The sequence below is a fragment of the Berghia stephanieae genome, chromosome 8 (assembly GCF_034508935.2).
Source record: "Berghia stephanieae isolate SIO BIC M18660-M18661 chromosome 8, UCSD_Bste_1.3, whole genome shotgun sequence".
Lineage (NCBI taxonomy): Eukaryota > Metazoa > Mollusca > Gastropoda > Nudibranchia > Aeolidiidae > Berghia > Berghia stephanieae.
The window spans coordinates 15349188-15373419 of record NC_088367.1 but is presented as its reverse complement, the minus strand read 5'-3'; the positions used below and the strand labels follow the sequence as shown (position 1 = coordinate 15373419).

Genomic DNA, 24232 nt, shown 5'->3' with positions numbered 1-24232 from the left:
ACAGATATATGCATAATACAAAAACAAGGGTTCAAATATAAAAGCAATAATATTCTAAAAAACAAAAACAAAAAATCATCATATGTATTGTTAGTCTTCTCATTCTCTCCAAAATACAAGCTTCAGGAAATTTTGAAAAAAAAAAAAATTTTGATCACAACATAGAACATGTCGCTTAATATTAATTACATAAAAATATAGTGTCATCACCTACCTGATAAATTTCCAGGTAGGAGGCTCGCACCAGGTATTGTTGATTTTCAGATCGTGAAATGTGGGTAAATATCTGTTCAAAAGAATTTGGTATCACTCCCCAGTCTTCCCTGGACGTCTTGAAACCTTGAAGAGTGTAGATAAAAAATTAATCCAAATTATGGCATGGTAAAAGACGTGCAACAGTAGCAATGCTAGAAACAGAAAAGTGCAAATAATAACATGATACAATAATAATAATAATAATAATAATAATAATAATAATAATAATAATAATAATAATAACAATAATATAAATGATGATGATGATGATGATGATGACGATGATGATGATGAAGATAGCAATAATAGTCTTTGTACCAATGGATCTAGGATCAGATAATTACCACACAAATAATGCTAAATGGATTGTATCAGGGCATGGAAAATTTATAAATGAACATCAAATGGTAAAATAAACTGTGTATAATGACTGGACCTAAGAGTGCTCTTTGAAGAAGACATTTGAGATTATAAGACACTTTATTAACAAATGCATTTTAGAATACAAAAATCTTCAGAAATTTGAAAAAATTGGGGAGCTGGGTACAATTTTAGATCTGCTTGAACTTACGTTCAATTCAAAGGGTAGCAAACTATTGATACTGTCCATCCTGCCGACATACATACCGTAAAATGAAGTTGCTTGGGCCACTTTATTGAAAAAGAGTAGTGCACCCAAAACATTTTCTTTTCAAAATCTAACAATATTTATTAAAGTTTTCACTCACTATAAGATTTTTTTTTTTAAATGAAGTTTGTGGGTACATTAATCTTTGTCAAGAAAAATGGCCCAATTAACCTCATATATTACAGAATAGATTTAGTCTGGCTTAATGCTTGTAAACAAAACAAAACAAACAAGAAGAAACAAAAACATCACCTTATCAATACTACAGAGTCACTCAAAGCACTTTGTGTTCGAACTGAAAAACATCCTGCCACAAAAAAAACAAAACAACCAACCTTGCATAGTATGTGTCTTCCCTGTCCCAGTCTGACCATATGCAAATATGGTCCCGTTGAAACCTTGCAAGACGGATTCCACAAGGTCATGAAATGTCTCGTCATAGAGATCCCTCTGTTTGGAGCTTTAAGAACAAACACAAAGATTAATGAAACTTTCCTCACCATCACTGATATTCTATAGAAAAAACATTTTAAAAATTAAAAGAAATACAAATTAAATATTTGAGAACATGATTCATGATTACATTTTTTTTTTAAAAATACGAGTCACTAAGAAATGGCAATTTTATGAGCTCTTAAGTCATACAATATGGGAAGATGTGAAAATTCTTACTCCCAGTTGTACACAGCATCGAATGTGAATTTCTTGGGTGGCTCTGATGACTGTCCCATCTTTGGATTGTTGACTTCTATGACACCACGTTTCACATTCATCTCCACCACCCTATCAAAGGAAAGACATCAGACATCAATTTTTAATTCTCTATGCTTCACCTTGCAAAGTTCAATTTTTTCTTCCGTTTATCTACCTAACAATTTCAAATGTTCACATTGTGTCCTTTGTACCAAAACAACTATCCTTCTGACTTCCTTAGATCAAATTAAACCTATGATAAAAAAGTTTTAAAAAAGTAATAATGAAAATAATAATAATAATAATAATAATAATAATAATAATAATAATAATAATAATAATAATAATAATAATAATAATAATAATAATAATAATAATAATAACAATAACAATAATTATAATAATACTAATAATAATATAAATAGAAAGGCAGAGTCAAAGCCATTATCTTTTAATATAAAAATTTGATTTTAAAAGCTAAACTCAAATTGACACTATTCTATTTTCTCCAACAGGTGAGATATATTTGTAAAGTATGTTGAACTCACCTGTGATGGCCATCTTTTTTCTCCTTTGCATTTAAAGGACGACATCGGACCACCACTTTCACACACTCAGCTTTATTTTTGGACTAGAGAACACAATTTTAAAAAATAATTTACTAAGAGATTAAAACACAATATTAACAAATCATGACTATCGATAACAAAATTATGAAACCATTTTAAAAACAATAATAATAATAGACCTGTAAATGAGCTCTATAAAAATTGACTGAAACTCTTCGACAAACTGAAGATTCAATTATTTTTTTAAAAAATAAGGGCATCATTGGAGAGGAGAGTGATAAATACAATATATCAAAATAGTGGGTGTTATTTCTTACTGGAATTCTGGAAGTATGACTGTCATAATTTGATGTAGAAGGAATACTAAATAAGCATGTCATTCATATAGGTAAAGATGACTTCATCAAAGTCATATTCCTGCCTCTGGAATTTTTTTGACATAGAAAAATAATCACCATTATCATCTTTAACTTCTAGCCATGACCAATTGAATTTATTCCTCACGGGACTCACATCTTTATCGATGCTCGACAAGTCTGAATTGCGATCCACAAACAGCTCAGCCATTGTGAGAACATTAGAATAATGTAGCAATGAGCAAACTTGATTTTCAATCAGTAAATGACAGAGAAAAAAAAAACTTAAATAAATATGACTTCAGGCCAATACACTGAATTATTAAGTAGAAGTGAATTATCAAGAAGAAACTTCGGCAGGCGTAGCGGAAAAATTCAAAGAATCGAAATGAAGGCAAATCGCCACAAAACAGCAAGCTCGCTTGGGCTTGAGCAAAACAATGCCAGAAAACGTCCTGATTTGCACGGGAATTAATTAGGCTACTTACCATTGTTCCTTATGATCAGGTACTCAATCAGTGAAGAAACGGTCAACCAGTTTGTTTACAACGTGAGGCAATCGAAATGTGCTTGTAGCAATCTATCCTAACTTTCGATTTGAAGATGTCTATATAACGGACTTGCGGCTTTCGCAATTTACTTTATCATAGTTTTGAGACTCGAAGGGTAAATGTGGTCAATTTTGGCTTAGATGAAACAGTGAAATTTATCGCTCGGTGGCTCAGTTAAAATTGGCTACAGTTGGGATCACGACGGATTGGAAAGTGAAAAAATAATTTAACGAAGGATGTGTGAAAATACCCAGGGAAGTGTTCAGACACGCCTTTTATGAAAAGCGTCGCTTTGTCTCGGCAATATATACATCGTTAATATAAACGGTCCCCATGAGCTATGCGTAGAGCTGTGGAACACTCCTAATTATTTTACGGTCATTCGACTACGATTTGTGAATTCTTTCTTTTTTTCTTTCTTTCTTTCTTTCTTTCCTTTTTTAAATATTTGAATTTGACAAATTGACTGATTTCAGTTAATTAACTGAGAATTTACAGGTCTATAATAATAATAATAATAATAATAATAATAAATAATAATAATAATAATAATAATAATAATAATAACTATTGGGATTTTTAGTTTATTAAACAATTATTTTCATTCATTGGTAAAACAGCAGAATTGATACAGCTTTCTTTTGATATTCCTGCAAAAGAAACCACAAAAGTAGTATTTATCCACTCCTCCTTTTCTTTTATTTTAAATCAAATTGGCTGCTTCCATTTGCCCAAGAATAATTAGTATCAAATTATTAATCAATTGTGTATTTAATTTTAAAAAATCACGCTATACACAGAGTGTTTTGTTATAAACAATAGGCTCACCATCTTTAAGAAAAGAAAATTACATAAGAATCCAATTGGTCCACTTGTGCAACTTTCACAAAATCATCACTTAGCCATTTTACATCTGATGAGGGAAGAAAACAGAGGTGGTAAAACAAGATTGACTGCAATGTTTGTAACATAATTCCAGTGCTGACATTATATTTCAGTCTTTTTCTAAATGGATTGAATTTTCATTTTTTCCTTAATTTAATTAGGTTCTGAAAATCTCTGGGTTCCATGTATAATAATAATAATAATAATAATAATAATAATAATAATAATAATAATAATAATAATAATAATAATAATAATAATTCAGTTTATAAAGACACTCACTGTAACAGTAGTGTAAATAATACGTTCATACCAACCCTTTTGATAAGAACCACTTCACATAATAATAAGAACTTTTTAGCTCCCTTGTTTTTTCCGTTTATTATTTTTCGTTTCGTATCCAGCTAGCTTGAAAATAAAGAGCTGCACTAAATCCAATCATCCTGTATTGTATACTCATTTTATAACTATATTACATGGTGGCAGCGGTAAACCTACTATTTATCTACCCCTTGTGTCCATTATTTTGAGCAGGTAACATTGTTTTTGAGATTAATATGGCTTTTAGTCAGGTACCAATGCCTTATCTTGATTGGTGCAAAGACAACAAACAAGAAGCATACGACGAATGGAAGGAATTCATGGAATCGTTTTTTATTATAAACAATGTCGATAATGCAAATAAGTATCATTACATCCTGCTATCTACGGGCACCAAAGGTAGAGACATCGTCCAGTCCTCCAAACTATCAGCAGTGGATAAACAAGACCCAATAAAGGTATGGAAAGTTTTTGAAAACTTCTTAGTAGAAAAACCCAACAAATGGGTGGAAAGGATAGAGCTACAGTCACTGTCCCAGATGACAGACGAAAACCTAGAAGCGTTTGTATTGCGTCTACGGAACAAGACAGCAAAATGTTCGTTTAGAGATGAGAACATACGCAATGACAGGATGCTGGAGCAGCTGATTAAAGGCTGTAAATACCAAAACGAACGAAAGCGACTACTAGAACAGGGTGATGCGCTTAATCTCGAAACAGCCATAAACTTACTTAAAAGCCACGAGGCATCAATCCGGCACATGGCAGAATATAGCACAGCAGCCTCGGGAGCGGAGTCAAGAACACAGGCCGAACTAGATGTCATAAAAGCAAGAGATCATAGACAACTACAACAGTGCAGTCAATGCGGTCTTCGACACGAACGAAGAAAATGTCCTGCTTTCGGCACAATGTGCAAGATATGTGACAAGCCTAACCATTGGGCAAACGTTTGCAGATCCATCCCCCCTAACTCGAAACAAAACAATCGAGACCATAAACAATGGGATAAAAATCATAGATTTACACTCAAGCCAAAAGTTCATGACCTAATGGCAGAAACTATTAACGACGATGAATTCAACATTGATACTGTCGGGATTGACAAAAATAAGAGAGATGAAATATATACGAGAATTCCATTGGAAGTACCTCACAGATCACAAATTATGAACCTGAGAGTCAAGGTCGACACTGGTGCGAATGCAAACATTATCACAATGAGAGCATTGAACCAAATATATCCTGATGAAGACATAGACAAAGTGCTCACAGGAAACAAGACAGTCTTATCTGGCTACGGAGGTGGTACAATTGATCAGAGAGGATGCTTACAAGTCAAATGCAAAGGTCACAGCCTCACATTTTATGCAGTAGACTCAAACAGCCCAAATATTTTAGGACTTGAAGCATGTCGTCTACTCAACCTGGTGAAAATAAACTGCGCTATACAAGCCAAAACAAAAACACCACTCGATGAGCTAAAGCACGACTTTCCCGAATGCTTCGACTCCATTGGCAACTTTGAAGGGGAATTCCATATTACTCTCCGGGAAGACGCCACACCTGTAATACATCCACCAAGGAAATGCCCCATACACATACGGGACGAGCTACTACAGGACCTAAACAGGATGGAAGAAATAGGTGTCATTGAGCCAGTGAGTCAGCCAACAGATTGGGTAAATTCATTGGCATTCAGTAGAAAATCTAATGGAAAACTCCGGGTGTGCTTGGACCCCAAAGATCTTAACAAAGCCATTAAAAGAGAACACCATAGGACACCAACCCTTGAAGAAATCTCGCATAAATTCTCCAATGCAAAAGTCTTTTCCAAATTAGATGCGCAGCATGGATACTGGGCAATCAAACTAGATGAAGAATCAAGTCTGCTGACAACGTTCAATTCACCCTTTGGGCGATACAAGTTTTTAAGACTCCCTTTTGGGCTCAGCGTCTCCCAAGATGTCTTTCAGAGAAAAATGGATGAAATTCTAGAACAATGCCCAGGAGTAGAAGGTATCACAGATGACGTATGTGTATATGGCAAGAACCAAGCAGAGCATGACAAAAATTTGCTCCATTTAATGGAAGTAGCAAAAAAACATGGCCTTGTTGTCAACAGTAAGAAGTGCTTCATCAGACAAGATAAAATTACATTTTTTGGTCTAGAATGGTCCCAAGAAGGTGTCCAGCCTAGTCCCAGCAAGTGTGACAACATCAAATCAAAGGCCAGTCCAAGCAACAAAACTGAACTGCAGTCGTTTCTTGGGATGATCCAATACCTAAGTCCGTTCATTCCAAGGTTAAGCGAAAGAACTACCGCACTGAGAGAGCTTTTGAAAAAGGATAATGTCTGGAACTGGAATAGTTCGCATGAAAAAATATACCAAATGATGAAGAATGACATCCACCAGCATTTGAGGCTATCTTATTTTGACCCTCACAAATCCACCACGATAGAAGTGGACAGCTCATTGAACGGTCTTGGAGCAGCGCTTCTACAGGATGGAAAGCCCATTGCCTTTGCATCCAAGAGCCTGACAGACACAGAAGCACGATACGCAAATATCGAACGTGAAATGCTGGCCGTCGTCTTTGCATGTGAAAGATTTCATACGTACATTTACGGCAAAGAGATAACTGTACAGTCTGACCACAAGCCATTAGAGACAATCCAGTTGAAAAACATTGCAAAGGCACCTCCACGACTACAGCGCATGCTCCTACGTATACAACCATACCAGTGCACCATTACATACAAACCTGGCAAAGAAATGGTTTTTGCAGATTTTTTATCCAGAAACAAACCTACAAGTGGTGAGGAAATTGAGTTGGACGCCACAATCCATCATGTAATAATAAGCCCAGAGAGGAGGACTGAGCTTTTAGAGGAAACAGCAAACGACGCAGAAATTGCCTCACTCGCAAAGCAAATAAGAGAAGGTTGGCCTGAAGACATCAGTCAAGTGAAGAAAGCACTTAGACCTTACTGGTCCATGAAAGAGTTACTCTCTTTTGACAATGACCTCATCATTAAAGGCACAGCTATTTTGATACCAAAGAAATTACGAGAAATGATACTGGACAAAATTCATGCTGGTCATCAAGGTCGAGACAAATGCATTCTACGTGCAAAAAACAATGTATTTTGGATCGGTATGACAAAAGACATCACCATGAAGGTACATTCGTGTCAGATTTGCAACAAATATGGAAAAAGCCAGGTACGTCAACCGCTATTACAGCCCAAACTACCAGATATCCCATTTGAGAAGTTAGCGGCAGACATATTCCATCTGGATGGAAAAAATTATATCCTAATGGGAGACTACTTCAGCAAGATGCCATTCGTAAAAACACTGACAACCATGACAAGTCAAGAGATAATTAAATACTTTCAATCAGTGTTTGCTATTCACGGTATTCCTCTCACGCTTGTGACCGATAACGCAAAACAGTTCACAAGCACGGAATTTGAAGCATTCATGAAGGAATGGGAAATCGAACATATAACTTCCAGTCCTTATTTCCCACAATCAAACGGCTTCATTGAAAGGATGGTGCAGACGGTTAAGAACTGCTTAAAGAAATCAAAAGAGACCAAACAAAATCCGCAGATTGCTCTACTCAACCTAAGAACTACACCGATTGACCAGACATTACCTTCCCCCGCTGAACTTCTGTTCAACAGATCAATCCGAACTCCAATACCACGAACAATGAAGATCACCCCCAGAATAGAACAAGCTCGGGACAACCTGAAACATAGACAGCTGAAACAAAAGGAACAATACGACAAGGTATCTAACACTCTTCCACAGCTGCATAGAGGTCAGCCGGTCCTCCTACAAGACCCAATTTACCATACATGGTCAGCAGCAACAGTGATAGATCATGCCGCGGAACCAAGAAGCTACACAGTGGAGACACCCAACGGTACTGTCCGCAGAAATCGTATACATCTTAAGGAAAGAAAGACTCCAGGTTCTCCATCGCTCAACAACAACGAAGAGTACACAACACAACTTGCACAGCAGGAGACAAACAATGGTCCAGACAATGCCCTGGAGACTCACATTCCTGTACCTACCCACCACACAAGGTCTGGTCGGGAAATTATCCGCCCTAAAAGGCTCGTCGAAAACTATTAACCATAAGTTCTACTATCGTCACCTGTCACCTCACTTTATTCTCACTCTTCATTACCCTCTACACAGGTAGTCATGCAATAATACCCTTGAGGAAGAGTGACTGTCAGAATAGTCTACAGTCATTTCATAGGCAATATCACTAGTATAGGTAGTGCTGTAGAATGCCATACACAATACCCACAATGCACCAAATTTCTACGCCTACACTGAATATTAATGGATATTGAGGTGAACACAAAGACAAACACTAGGTTAGGGACCAGTGGATAAAGGGACACAATAATGCCCTCCACTGGGTCGAGGTCACGAGACCTCTAGTCTTTTTTCTTTCAGGTGATGCCCACATTGAAGAGCCTATTTCCCAACTTATATGATCTCATCCTACCTTATGTTAATCTAAAAACATTAGGAAAGCTTACTGAGGTCATTTGGAACTTTAAATCTTTACGTTATGTTTTGTTACTTTTTGGCATCCTGCCCACTGATTGGCTGATCTGAGGTTCTTAACCTAGGGTCCCCAAATTACATTTGATGTTCTAAGTTCTATGCTCTAGACAGGCCCTACGAGCATAACGTGTTTATATATCTATCTCAGTCTTGATTAAAAACGTGTTTATATATCTATCTCAATCTTGATTTAAAAATATGCTTACGTTCTATTTGAGAAGGGGGATGTAACAGTAGTGTAAATAATACGTTCATACCAACCCTTTTGATAAGAACCACTTCACATAATAATAAGAACTTTTTAGCTCCCTTGTTTTTTCCGTTTATTATTTTTCGTTTCGTATCCAGCTAGCTTGAAAATAAAGAGCTGCACTAAATCCAATCATCCTGTATTGTATACTCATTTTATAACTATATTACACTCACTTTCAGTGAATATACATTATATTTATATATATCTAATTATATTGTTTATTGCCACTTGTACTTAAATATAGGGGTGGGTACTTCAACTCAATATATTTTGTCATTATAATCTGTTATGGATGTAAAAGCGTTTTTATTTTATAAGATCTAAATGTGGTGGCAATATCATTTATCCAGAAAATCGACAGAAACTTTGACTATCATGTTCAGGTCTTATTTCAATTGTAACTTCTGTCCACCTTGTTCAAATACGTAAAAAACAACCTTTTCAATTTCAACAGGAAAATAAAACAAAGTTTGTCAACAATGAAAAAATAAATAAAACCCGGATTTTTGAGATTGCCATTTAATAGATAACTGAACATATGAAAATTTTTCTTCCTGAAAGGATGGATGACAATCAGCAGTTATCATAAAGTTTCGGAAGGCCATAATTTCTCGATATAGATCATGTGACGTCATCAAAGGGGTGTGTAAAAAGGTACGATGAGAGCCGAATTCACGCTTTAAATTTTAAAAAAATAATGGACAAAATATTTAAAGAATCAAATAGCTACAAAGAAATCTGAAACATATAAGTCTTTGAAATATGTACAAATAGTTAAGGTAAAGGTAACATATCTCGAAATTGAAACTGGCCGAACTTTTGACAATTGACTGAGACTCGAGACTGACTGAGTCTGGTCTGAGGGCGAGGGGTCGTCTTTTTCACTTCTGACTGGAATCCCTACACAGATCTTTATGTTTGCTTATTAATAAAGAAAACCATCAAGTAATCCAAGTAGATCAACCCTCGGTGTATGATGAAAACTCGCTGACTCTGGACGTGTGATTTGGTTTGACTACGATCCTGATCCAGCTGATGATGATAATGTGATGATACAGAGACTGATCATGATCAGTTTTTAATAATCAAGCACAATGCATTATCATAACTGAACGATTGCATTCAACAAGAGGGAAGGCTATTAATATACAATCTTCAATCCAGTTCATAATTACATAATAAAATTCACACAAAATGCATTTGCTTTCCGTCTTCGTAGGTTACCTACTTGTGTTGTCAATGCCTCAAACTATCCGTATTTTGTTTGCAAAACTATTTACATGACATGCGCAGAATAATCTTCCGGTTTTCAACCTCTTTTACCTTCAACCGAAACTATCTAACTGACCATCGTTTCGCTGATTTTCGCATATTATTTCTAGATCAAGTTTACTCAAAAAATTAATTCAAATTACTTCAACCCAAAACCTACGTTCACTTATAGGTAAACTCCATTCAAAACCCAGTTGTCAACATCATCGGCGGCACAACACAGCCACAGCCACGTCACAGTTTTGAAAGGATCCTTATGCCAACGTTATGATGAAAATATCATAAATAATATCTTCTAATCACCATTATAACTGGCTCTATTACATTATATTATAAACTATGTAATCTTTTTAAATCAAGAAGTTCAAGTTCATTGAAATGATTTAAGCATTCACCCGTCCTGCAAATTGTGCACCTACAACTTTCTTACTTCTACGTCGAAGTGAAACAAGGCAGTAAAAGTAGACAAATAATGAATTTCGTCAAAGATGCTTGAAAAGTAATCGTAGGAGTAACATAAAAATGAGGAGTATTGATAAGCATAATATGTCGCACAACAACATAACTAGAAATGGAATAACTTTGTTACCAGAAAATATTGAAGCACCAATTTTTTTTAAGAGAGAGATTCATTAGCACTGAAGAGTAAAGCGGGATGCAAGAAAGAAGAGGAAGAGAAGAGAGCTGACTACGATGTGTAACTATTATTGAATTGAATAAATTTGATCATAAGAGCTCTGTGATGGTGTAAGGTGTTTGGACAAGTACATACTACAACCACAATATATATATATATATATATATATATATATATATATATATATATATATATATATAATCTCTACCTCTATATTTAATTTCTGTCTTTCTTCTTCTTCCCCTTCCTTCATCTCATCCTCCTCCTCCTCCCCCTCCTCCTCCTCCTCCTCCTCCTCCTCCTCCTTACCCTTCTTCTTGTGCGGAAGAAGAAGAAGAAGAAGAAGAAGAAGAAGAAGAAGAAGAAGAAGAAGAAGAAGAAGAAGAAGAAGAAGAAGAAGAAGAAGAAGAAGAAGAAGAAGAAGAAGAAGAAGAAGAAGAAGAAGAAGAAGAAGAAGAAGAAGAAGAAGAAGAAGAAGAAGAAGAAGAAGAAGAAGAAGAAGAAGAAGGAGGAGGAAGAGGAGGAGGAAGAGGAGGAGGAGGAGGAGGAGGAGGAGGGGGGAGGAGGAGGAGGAGATGGCGGAGGAGGAAGATAAAGAGGAGAAGTAGATGAAAAAGAGGAAGGTTTTACTTTTTGCAAACGTTTTCCTATTGGAGATTGACGTTATATTTGGAGGTTCCCGTGTCGTAAAACAGCATTAACATTGTTCATAAATCAAATAGTGCTAGCCCAACAAGCTACGCTATAGCCTACTGTCTAGGTGTAGGAGTTAAATTATGGAAATTGCTCCATCATCAAGTAAAACAAATCTCGAAGCGCTCAGAGCATGGCGTTTTTAGTTATTTATACTCATCATTACTTCACATATTATGTAAATTTGTTCAATAATATTATTAATTAATGACTTAAACAATATTTCCTAATATATAAATTTGATAAAATATATTGCTCAGAGCAAGTAGTTTGCCTAATAATAGATTTGTGACTTGAATGTTGCTTCAGTACTTTAGTAGAGTTCTGTTTTTGTCTCTTGAAAAAGATAGAATCAATGACCATTTAAATGTGTGTATATAAAGTACTTTGAAAGTCCCTTTTATTTGCTCATTTATTTGGCTAATTGCTTCAATTAAAAAAAAAAAAACAACACAAAAACAATGATGACTCATAGACTAATCCTTTGACTAATGCTACTCCCACACACCATTTTTCATGCCTAATATAAAGATTGGAATTTGGCAATAGAAGTCGTAATCGCCAAACCCAGCTTTAAATAATAATCTCATAATGTGGTACATCGCTATTTGCCAAGATGAAAATTTTTCGCTAAAAATAAGGAATTTTCAAGAGAGAAAAAATCTAAAGACTCTCAATATCTCTATCGTTTTAGATAAAAAATGCTAACCAGCTTTGGGGACTGACACTTAGATGCTAAGTGAAAAAAAAAAAAAAGACTTCACTCTCCAAATTTTAAGTGGCATAAATTTTAAAATTTTAGTTTATTCCATTGACAATCTGGCAAACCAGTTGCCGATTCTCGATTTGGTTGATTAACTTTCTCAGGTAAACCAGTTTTCTGTGTGCGTATGTGCGCATGCGCAAAACAGGTAAAAGGAAGTTGACAGTTGACAGAAAAGACGGAATTTCACCTGAATACGAACGGACATTTGACAATAAGTTGCTGGAATCGATCTGAACATAATCAGTTTTCTGTTATTGACCTTGTTGGACGTGAGTTTGATTGAACGATATGTTTGGACTTATTTTTACATTCGCCACAATTAATCATTCTTAACAAATGAATTATATTCTTTTCTAGTCACCGTTTTAACTTACACTTCACTGACAAAACAACTCGTCTCTGTACTTCCGTATTTTTAAAATAAGTGACAATCAATCAGTTCTAAATTGACATTAAAAAGAAAGTATGAATAATAATAATATTATACCTTAAATTGCCAAGGTTCAGCTTTATTATTACCGATTCATACTCATGGATGTGATTACCACTCTAAATACGAGTGTGTCATAATTATAAGTATAAGGAAATAGTAAAGTCAGGCTATGAAAGTGAATGCAAAATTATGCTTGTGAGTTGAATTCATACCAATAATCAAGGTTTACTGACAATTCATTTCATTCAACATGAATACTTTTACAATTGAGCTCAATGAAATTTCAGAGAATTGAACAATGTGAAATCAACTTGTTTTTAATTCGAAGTCAATGTTCATTAGGTGGGTGATAAGCCTGTCTAGTTTCAAATTGCTTTAGTTGACTTTATTCCGCAATTTTATTTGAAAGCAGATGGTTAAGTCTTAATTTTTGAATCTGATGTTTGATAACCGGTTATAACCTTGTTAGAAAACCTACATGTACATAGTAACGGTTGATCTTAGAATGCATGATGATCAGGGACGGCTGGTAATAATGGGCAGGGTGGGCAAATACCAGCCTGTTTTTTCAAGTTATATGCTGTATTACCAGGTCCGAAATAATCCAATTTAAATAATATAATTTCAAAAATTACTACTTAAACTTGATACTTCGTACTGAAATCAATGTGTGTGTATTTTTGATAGATTTCGAATCATCATGCACCCCGTAATGCATAAACCAGGAAACGCTCCTGTTCCCCCCCCCCCCCCCCACTTCACTCCGCCCACATCGTCATCTCATCGTCACGTCGCCTGACGGTGAACTAACTCCGATTTTTGCTGTCTGGCCTCTCTAGTACTAGGTCGGGCTAATTCAAATGAGCCCACCTTAACACTAAATATAGAGATTTTGGCAAACGAACTTTTTCTTATATTGCCTTACTTGTGCTGGTACCATTGATGTAATGACTTTGGGAAGGTTCCAGTATTGAATTAGATTTATTAATTTACTAATATTATATCAATTTAGTATTAATTTGTGTTGTTTTTATATATTTGTTTATCCGTTTAAATTATTTCTTTTTTTTTTCTTGTTTTCTTTAGTGCTTTTCAAAACTCATTTATTTAAATTGTTTTTTATTTGTTTTGTTGTTGTTGTTGTTTTATTTTTTATTTTTTAATTTTTGTTTTTGTTTTTTTTTTTAACAAATTAATTTGTTAGTTCTTTTTTTTTTTAATTCTTAAAGTAATTACCGCTGTATTTTTATTGCCAGACTAAATAATTTTGCAAAACAATGTAATTTTCTATTGTATTCCCTCTAATAAAACAAAATACTTTTATTCAAAAGTCACGACTAAATAAATATATAAAATATAACCACCATTTTGGTTTTCTCAACAATTGAATTAGTATACGAGAAATACTCTTCTGAGTAAGGAGAGAGTTGAATTCTAAGTTATAGAGGAAATAAATACCTTTAAAGGAAGGGTGGGCAGATTCCGTACTTGCCCGTCCTGAAGCTAATACATACATAAGATGGTTCGCGATGAAGAGGCGGGAAGCTGGGGGTTGGTTGGGTAAGGAGCAAAGATAACACGGTCGTTATTGTGATGATAGTCTAACGAATGCATGAGGAGAGATTGGTAACATTATTTTGTCTTAATTGTATTGTATGAATTATTAGCGAAAGCCTAAGATTAAATAAACTTTGTTTTTGTTTGTATTATTTTGACTATGGAACTGATACTTGTCATAGCAGACCTGCCTACTTTAAATAGGAAAATAAAAATCGTAGTTTTCAGGGCTAATAAATTCGTAGATATTTTAACTACCCTTTAAAAAAATCACCGGAATTTTCGTCTGTTTTGATAGATATCAAATTTTTTAAAACGAGAGAAAATGATTGGAAACGTAATAATGATGGTGATGGTGGTATAGTGGTAGCGGTGGTGGTGGTAGTAATGATGATGGTATTATTATTATTATTATTATTATTATTATTATTATTATTATTATTATCATTATCATTATTATTATTATTATTATTATTATTATTATTATTATTATTATTATTATTATTATTATTATTATCATTATTATTATTATTATATTATTATTATTTATTATTGTTATAGTTATTATTGTTATTATTATTGTTATTATTATTATTATTATTATTATTATTATTATTATTATTGTTATTATTATTATTATTATTATTATTATTATTATTATTATTATTATTATTATTATTATTATTATTATTATATTGTACGTATTGGTGGTATTACTATTATTGTATTTTTTTGTGGTTATTAATGGTATAAGTTTATTGTTTGGTTCCATTTACCATTTTTTTCCACTTTCATGTATGTGGTCATCAGATTGTATGATTTATTGGCGAAAGCCTAAGATTGAATAAACTTTGTAATTTCGTATGGTAACCATCATTGGCGACGACATCGTCGTTGTCATCATAATAATCATCATCATCATCATCATTAACAACAACAACAACAACAACAACAATATTAACAACAAGTACAACAATAGCAATAAAAACAATATCAACATCATACAATTTCCGTCATCGTCTCCACAACTATCATTCTAACTAGCAGCACCACCAAAACCACTATCATAATTACATCCTCACCGCCTCGTCTTCCTCTTCCTCCTCCACCACCACCACCACCGCTACCACTATTCCAACCACTACCACCACCGGCACAATCATTCTAACCACCAAGAGAGCAGTAAAAATGATGCAATTTGAGCTCTGAATGAAACTGATCATATCGGTGTTGCCATGAAAATTTCAATATACTGACTGAAAGATATCTCGCGTGAGTTAACTTCTATTTGAGTGAACTGACTGTATGCAAGTTCCATACTCGTCGCTTGGGGGCTCTTCGCTTTGAACAAAATTATCTACTGTATTCATTATTATTGATTGCCGAATCATCTTTGCCCCACCACTGTAAATAGGCTAGAACCGCCACTGATGATGATATCAATGCCTACAGTCCTACATTTTTTCTTTTTTTTTTTTTTGGGTGGGGGGGGGGGGGGGGATTATTTGATGAGAATTTGAATCTTACTGTTTTTGAATGCGGGAAGAGTTTGTTGTTTTATATAACTGTCACTGTCCACTAACAGTGGTTGTGTATAACTGGATCCGACAGATAGTGAAAGTACTTTGTAACATGCTGACACCCTTCTTTAGCAGGCGAGGGTTAAAAACAAACTGTAACTGTCCATAATGCTACAGAAAGTGGTATGTCAACCACCTCTAGGAGCTGTATGGGTCTCGAGGAATAGTGCTATAACAGAATGAGTGATCTAATGAGTCTAATGGCAAAGCAATGAGACTTACATCATTTTGGTGACCATGTGATTATTACCCGATTTATTTTTTGTATGTTGGGTTCAAACAACAACTACTACTTCTACTACTACTACTACTACTACTACTACTACTACTACTACTACTACTACTACTACTACTATTATTATTATAACAACTACTGTTCTACTACTACTACTACTACAACTTCAACTTACTATTTTTTCTACTTCTTCATCTGCTTGGTCTTCTCACTTCAGAACAAGGGGCACTGAAAAAAAAATATTCCAAGTTCCATTAATTTCCAAAAAGCTACAAACTTTGTTAATTGCAAATTTTAAAACATTTTTAAATTTTTAAATTTTTTTTTTTTTAAATTCCAGATTACAGCATGACGACCCCAGCCACAGATATATATACAACCAACTCTAAGCAGATCTTGGTAACGAGGGATCCAGTCTACTCACACCCTGCTATCAAGGATGGCCGCTATATTGGCAGACAACCCAACACCTATCTGCCCTTCGCTATTTTTGTCACTGTCATAAATCCCCTTCTTGGCCCTCTTTCTATTATGTTCTCAAGTAAGTTTGTTTGGAATCATGTCCTCATACCAGCCACTCTTAAGAAACTTAGCTTCATAGGGGGATTAAGTCCTAGTTTCATTGCTGCTCTGTTATCCTAGTAAAAGCTCAGAAGTTTACAATTATAGCTATACACTCCAGCATGGTTTCATCGAACTGTTTGGGACATCCAAAAAAGTTCAAGGAAACCATGCCTTACCATAACGGCGGTGGGAGGGAGCAGTGTGGCTCAGCAGTATGGACTTTGCTACGAATGGCAAAGTGATCAAAATAACCAGAGAGGTGTCGGTAATGCAAAACGGCAGTGGAGTGTGAGTGATTGTGTGTGTCTATATCATACTGTTTTCACACACCTGCCATGTAGAGAGATACACAGGATACACACCTACATGTCACAGTAAATCATCAATGATTGAAATCATTGGGCGTATTAAAAACCAATTTAATTGGGGTTTTTTTACGTTTGTTCGGTGAAATTAGTTCAAGGAAGGAATGGAATGATAAAGAATAATAAGTAATAAGAACATTTTTTTGGACATTCGAATGAGTTCGAGGGACCCGTGCTGGAGTGTATATACCACATTAGAAAACGGTTAGTCTTTCCATGAAAACAGTGATCTAAAATACTCGATAACATTTCAAAAATGATGGCTTCATTAATAACAAAACAATAAGCCTTTGATTAATCCCCCCCCCCCCCACCAAAAGAATTTTTTTAGATAACAAATCAAAATTTTTGGGCTCAATGCACTTGAGTTGAACAATGAGGTTGAGAAAATGAATGTCTACCGATTGGTTATCAAATCTAGGTTATGATGGAAACTTAATGTACCCCACCATCTCAAAGCGTGTAAATTAGACCTAAAAAATAAACAGACAAAAAAATTATTCATATTTCCTCACTTTCAATTCTCAAATTTTTTCCACAACTTAAGTCCTGCTCATCTCACGTTTTGAGACACTAATTCACAATAATCAACGGCAATAAGTCAATTTACTTGCTCTCATTTTGTAAAATCTATAAGCCTAAGTGTCACCAAATATAAAACATTAACTGAAACATTAACATTGAGTATGTCTGGGAATTATTTCAAGCAAAATAGGATGGCAGCACTAAGAAAACAAGATTGAATGATGAAAAGGGAAACAATATTTGTTTAGTTTTTTTTATTTTTTTTAGATTTGATTTATTTCTTTACGCGCGTTGGTAGGTTTCGAAGCTGCACCTATTGATGTAACAAATCCTCCTGTTTCATTTATTCATACTGCAATCACCATTGTATCAACATTAACATATTTTCAAATTTTTTATTTATTTTTTTCCACTTTTTGTGTATTGTTTTTCAAGAAGGGCCTACCAAGGATGGTGACCTTTCTATGCCCAAATGAAGTCCATTTCCATATCAACTCTTTTCGTTAGTTATCGTACATTGCCATTTATTTTGCATTAAGAAAATTCTACGAGATCTCGTTAGGATGCACATGTCAATTCTGATTTCAGTGCCAATATAATAAAATAAAATACACTTGTGAAACCCCTTAATCCCCCCCCCCCCCCCCCCCCCCCCAGAAAGAATTTTTTTTAGATCACAATTCATGATTTTTTGGGCTCTGATTGCACTTGAGTTGAAGAATGAGGTTGGGAAAATTGAGTTTGTCTACCAATTGGTTTATCAAATCTCAGGTTTATGAATGGAAACTTTATTGTGACCCACCATCTCAAAGCAGTGTTATGAATTAGACGCTTGAAATTAAATAGACAGTGACAAAAAACTCGTAGTTCATATTTCCTATCATTTCAATTCTAAATTCACTTTTCCAGGTCAACTTATCCGAACATAATTCCGTTTTGAGACACTGTGTCACATATGAAATGCAACGGCAATAGAGTCAATTTACTTGCTCTCATCTTGTAACCCTCTACTAAGCCATAGTCACCAAAAATAAAACAGTTAAACCTGGATATTCTAACAACTTGGTGTCTGGAATTATTTCAAGACAAAATATAGGATGGCAGCTCTAAGAAAAATTAGTTGATCTGATGGAAAAGGGTAACACTTTTGTTTAGTTTACCTGTTTGCGCAAATATAATATACATATTTTAAGAATTTGAAACCTTTCAGATGTTGCCAACATTTACACATCAGTTGCTGCATATATTTTTGAAGGGCATGTTTCAAATCATATTGATGATAAAAAATATTTCCTTCATCGTTTCTTGTGATGTATGTGTATTGAAGATTTTCATTTCACACTTGTTTCAAATGTAACATATTTGACAATCTTTTATTTATTTTTTTCCACTTTTTTAGTTTTGTCAAAGAGGGCCTACAAGGATGGGGACCTTACCTATGCCCACAAATGGAGTCAGTACGCATTTCTTGCAGGGTGCATCACAATTGTTGTCTCTATTGTTATGTACATTGCCATTGCATTTGCATTAGAGGAAAGTTGTACCGTGAGGATTATTGGAGGAGTGGAAGAGTGCAATTCTGGTATTTCAGGTGGCCACAGTCCCTAATTATTTAAAATATCACATTGTGAAAACCAACAAAACAGAACTGTCAAAGCACTTTATGAAAAGAGATTTCGGGAAATGTTTTCTACATTCTTAATGCCTTATATGTAGACTGATTTTTTAATTGATGGTTCAACAGAAATTATTTTATGGTTAGTAAAGAATCTATTGATTTGAGCGAATTAATTAATTTTTATAGAAAATGTATATATTTTATAGTCAAGATCATCGAAAATATGTGGTGAAACTATTTTAATTTTTAATGGATAGGTTAGGAAAATAGTCAAATTAAATGACAATAGGTAAAGTTGTTATATTTTTATTGGTATTAAAACTGCCAATACATGATCTTAAATGATTTAATCTGGAGTTATGAAGTTGTTATGCAATGGGGGGGGGGGGGGGGGTGTTCCGATTACCTCGCTCTAAAGTAGAAACTTGCCTCAAAAGCAAAAGGACCCATATCGATCCCAAAATCAGCCAATATTTCTTCTGACTTCCCTGTTAACCCAGCAGTGATTTGGGTAGCTTCGTCTGTTAGATGAAATGAAAAGAAATTTGCAGAAGATGCCTATCCATAAAGTGACAAGCAATTGCTACTGTGCATTTAATGCTACAGAGAATGGGATAATCCCCAGCTCCATGGGCCTTAAGATTTTGAATGACTCGGTACATAGAGATAAAGGTTGGTTTTGTACATGCAATCGAAAGATTAATTTCAACCCAAATTCTCGAATATTGAGATAAGGGTGTATTATGCAGGAGTGTTGAAACAAAAAAAAGGTAATTATTCCAAAATTCATTCCATTGTTGCCTTCTTTTTAAAAAATGATTTGATTTTCCTGGATGTTGAACCAATGATCTGCTTTCTTCTATTCATCCTAAGACTGGTTATGTAACCTATTTCATTTTTTGTTTATTCACAACTATCAACCATTCCAGTTCCAGTTTTGTTTTCTTCAATCGTTTGAATTATAACAGCAAAACAGTTTGATTTTTCTATTCAGATTATGAATGACCATCTGATTTCATAGAAGAAACTTTAAAAGAATTATTTTAGAACATGACCACATTGGTTACCAGGGAGGTCACTACCAGTGTCTCCTGCCTTTGTCTTGGAATGAGACTACTGGGTTTTGCCCTGGCCAGAGTTCTTGGCTGGGAGGGAAAGCATTTGAATGTGTTCCTGTTAGTGGAATTTAAATTTTTGTTTTTAGTTGAAAGCTTGGAATGTTTAATTTTAATTTGACACGAGACAGTCATCTTTACCAATTGTAAAGAGATTACTTCCCTTTTAAAAAAATTTTGATGCACCACTCTAGTTCCTGAAACTTGTTAAGTTAGAAATTTTCAGATTGTTTGATTCATGCTTTTGTATTTTTTGGGTTACAAAACCATGGTAACTGGCGACTTCTGTTTGAAATGTAGACATGGTGGTATTGTGATTATGTAGATCCTTGCCATATGGTTTTTATATGTTTACATTTGACATTTTGAAAAGGCTATGTTTTGTCGCCGAAGTGATTAAAAAAAAATAAAATGCTGAGTTAAAAGTATGGCCTGGTACTCTAAATTACTAGGGTCACTTTCAGCTGGCCCCGCTTTTCTCTATGTTGTTAACAAATTAATTTCAGTCTATTTGACATGAACTTTGATAATGAATTAACTTGGTATGCATGTAAACTTGGTTGTTACTAGACATATTTAATTGGTCCATTCCTTTTCATGTTTTATTTGTTTTTCATAAAAGTAATTCAGCCACCCAAATTTTATCCATTTTTGTACATAAAAACATGACCCCATATATTGTACATTCCATTTCCAGTGTAATCCAACATTCCATCATTCTGTTTCTTTATAGCATTCTTGCAAGGGAAAATCCAGTTAGAAGTGACGTTTGTTTTTTTTTAATTCAAATTGTAACCAATTCATTTAGTGCATAAGCAGTATTTGCTTGAATTTTAATTTTGTTGCTTTTGTTTTAATCAACAAAACTTATTTTTATTTTCATTCATCTGATTTTTTTTCGTTAGGTGGGTGTGGGGTGAAAATAAAGTAATTATTTTACAAAATCAAGCAGTACTTATTTTATTGTCTTAAGCTCAGATATTTCTGTGGAGATTGAGCAATAATAGTCTAAAGGATTGCACTATTTAATGATTGTTCTCAACACATTTGAAATGTCAAAATTCACTTCTGGCTGGATGGGATCATGTATATATAATGTTATGTTACTGAAAGGTTTTTATAAAGCATTTTATCATCAAATTCCAAAGCGTGCGAGTTAATTTTATTTGTTGTTTGGCAATGTATGTCTTATTCATATTTTATTTTATTATTTTATTAGCTCACTGTCAGTTGTAAATACTTATGGGGTAAAATTGAAAGATTTGTTAACAAGCATCATTTTTCAAAAATCCTTTTCTTGAGGATCGTGTGGTTGTTTTTGGATGAGACTGAGTCTTGGATTTGTCACACGGATTGATCTGTTTATAAGATAAGGTCAATGACTTTTTAAAACTTTTATCTTTATTCTTCTTGAACTTGAATGCTCTTAAGCGTATCTTGTCCGATTTTGTGGCTATCCTTACACGTCCCCTACCCCCCCCCCCCCCCCCCCCAAACAAATATATAGACTTTTCTTGAGTGGTTTTAAGCACATATAAATCTCATTCTTTATTTTTCTTTGCAAATGGAGTGGTGCTACTGATTGATTTGTTGGAGTACATCCCTTCTATATAAAGAGAAAAAAAAGACATAACTCTGACCCATCGTGTCAGCTTGGTATTATGTCAGAGTAAACCAGAACTTTTATTTTTAGACACCAAAACCTCGTGTGATCTTGAGCTTGTCAACTTTACCATCTCTTTAGATAAGACACTCAATAAGTCAATAAGCTATGGTGATGCTTTGTTGTCGACTCCTATCCTTCATTATATTAAACGACGAAGGACTGTCAGTGTCTGGATGAGACTTTTAGGTGATCTCAAACTAAGTACTTTGACGGTGTGCTCTTGGAATCTACATCTGTTCCCTCCCTATTTGAACCAATTCCCCTTTGTCTTACCTTTTCTTTTGTGCTTTAATTGTAATTCTAGAACTTTTTACTATCCCATTTTCTTCCTTTTTACTGGCGCTGATATGACCTTAATGTGTTGCAAGCGCCTTAAAAACAAACAAACAAGGACTGTCAGTCAGACAGAACAGAGACTTATACCCAAATATTAGTCTGATGGTTGTTAGTTACACTGGCTTTTTATATCGTCAACCCATGAATAAACACTTAGATAACCACGTCTCTCGGACAGTCGTCGTAATGTAAACAATGGCAGTGATTGGTTAATTAACTACACCGTAGCCATCGTTAACTTATAGCCTGCACCTGACACTGACCAAAAAATGACGTCAAAATGCCTGTCTTTGGCCACAAATGAAAACAAATCGTGAGTTGTATTCAATAGTTCAACCACTTGTTTCCATGAGCACTACTAACAACTCACTAGGCGCAAAAAACAAATAATGACGTCAAAATGCCAGTCTTTTTGGGTTTCAGTGTCAGGCTATAACTTAACGATGGCTACGACTACACAGACATTACTGTCGATGGTATATGTCTGAGTAAAATACCCATTGTTCTACCGTTTGAAAAAGAACCAACACAGAAATCTATGTGTAAACTTAAACGTTTATAATATGATCGAGAAAATAGTATCATAACTAGTCAGTCATTTGGCAGCAGCAGCTTCTAATGGTGTTCACACTACTATGCTGGGACGAATTGTGTTCACACTACTATGCTGTGACGCTCGACCCAATCTGCAAATTCCGTACCGCACTCGTGCACCGTCGCAAACCTGCCCGGAAGCTTCGTCACAAAGCACCGTTCAATTAGCTCTGCGGTTTCGGGCTGGTTAACACAACGGGTACATCATGGAGGTATTGTTAGAGGTATACAGACAATAACAATGATCAGAGAGAGAGAGAGAGAGAGAGAGAGAGAGAGAGAGAGAGAGAGAGAGAGAGAGGGGGTGTCAATTTCATTCACAGTATTGTTTATAAACAACCAACTAAGGTTTGTCCGAGCACATGTGAAGGTGTGTCACAAATTCCGTGTTTTGATTGGTTAAACATTTACTGGTAATTGGATGCTTATCGAATTTGTCCATATTATTTTATAGACACTTAGATAACCACGCCTCTCGGACAGTCGTCATAATGTCAACAAAAACAGTGATTGGTTCATATAGCAATCTACACGTGTTTTACTATCGATAGTATGTGTCTTACTAAAATACGGTAGATCTGCCACGAGAACAGCACCGAGTTGCCACTTTAGCTCACATTCCTTCAGGGACGGCTGGTAATAATGGGCAGGGTGGGCAAATACCAGCCTGTTTTTTCAAGTTATAAGCTGTATTACCAGGACAGAAATAATCAAATCTAAATTAGATAATTTCAAAAGTTACTACTTCACAGCGTACACAACGACAACAGTTTAGTTGAGACGGTATCCCGTTCCTGACACCTGCTGACCCGGTCACGGTGAGCGGTCAATCACCGAGAGGAATTTACCTAACGGGGATTGCCGTTTCACTCAATTTAACAATGTTTTGTTTTATTGTCTGTTAGACACCCATATTGAATGAGTTGAAATATCACTACTTGGTATAAAAGTTTATATTTTCTACTTTTACTGTGTGTTTTTTATTTTTTCATAGTATTACTAGATTTCTCAATATAAGTTATCAATGGACGGTAACAAATTACACAAAAAATATAGCGGGTGCAACATTTCAAAAATTAGAGAAAAAAAAAACGATGCTATGGATTTGTCTGAATTTTATGTATTATAAAGACAAGATGTAAATACTTCTCCTCACAAAAAACG

The 24232-nt window shown here is 34.7% G+C and overlaps 2 protein-coding genes across 6 annotated transcripts in view; one reads left to right on the top strand and one right to left on the bottom strand.

Moving 5' to 3' along the window:
• Positions 1–10408, bottom strand: part of LOC144978234 (kinesin-II 95 kDa subunit-like) — a 37679-nt gene extending 27271 nt beyond the window's left edge. The window contains exons 1-6 of one of the 4 annotated variants that reach the window (XM_078924042.1): positions 10337–10408; positions 3881–3965; positions 2125–2207; positions 1556–1666; positions 1219–1343; positions 215–339 (exon numbers count right to left, since the gene is read on the bottom strand). In XM_078924042.1, the coding sequence (XP_078780168.1) occupies positions 215–339; positions 1219–1343; positions 1556–1666; positions 2125–2207; positions 3881–3883 (447 nt within the window). In that variant the 5' untranslated portion in view covers positions 3884–3965; positions 10337–10408. Of the gene's footprint in view, positions 1–214; positions 340–1218; positions 1344–1555; positions 1667–2124; positions 2208–3880; positions 3966–9929 lie in introns of all 4 variants that reach the window. The other 3 variants (XM_078924041.1, XM_078924043.1, XM_078924044.1) reach the window with 3 other exon arrangements.
• A 2204-nt stretch (positions 10409–12612) lies between these two features.
• On the top strand, positions 12613–21612 carry LOC144978232 (uncharacterized). 2 transcript variants are annotated; one of them, XM_078924040.1, is made up of 3 exons: positions 12613–12749; positions 16626–16826; positions 19139–21612. In XM_078924040.1, the coding sequence occupies exons 2-3, from the start codon at positions 16634–16636 to the stop codon at positions 19345–19347; spliced, it is 402 nt and encodes a 133-aa protein (XP_078780166.1). In that variant the 5' UTR covers positions 12613–12749; positions 16626–16633; the 3' UTR covers positions 19348–21612. The 2 variants fall into 2 exon arrangements, with proteins under 2 accessions (XP_078780166.1, XP_078780165.1); XM_078924039.1 differs by lacking the exon at positions 12613–12749 and adding an exon at positions 13163–13255.
• Positions 21613–24232: the final 2620 nt, after the last annotated feature.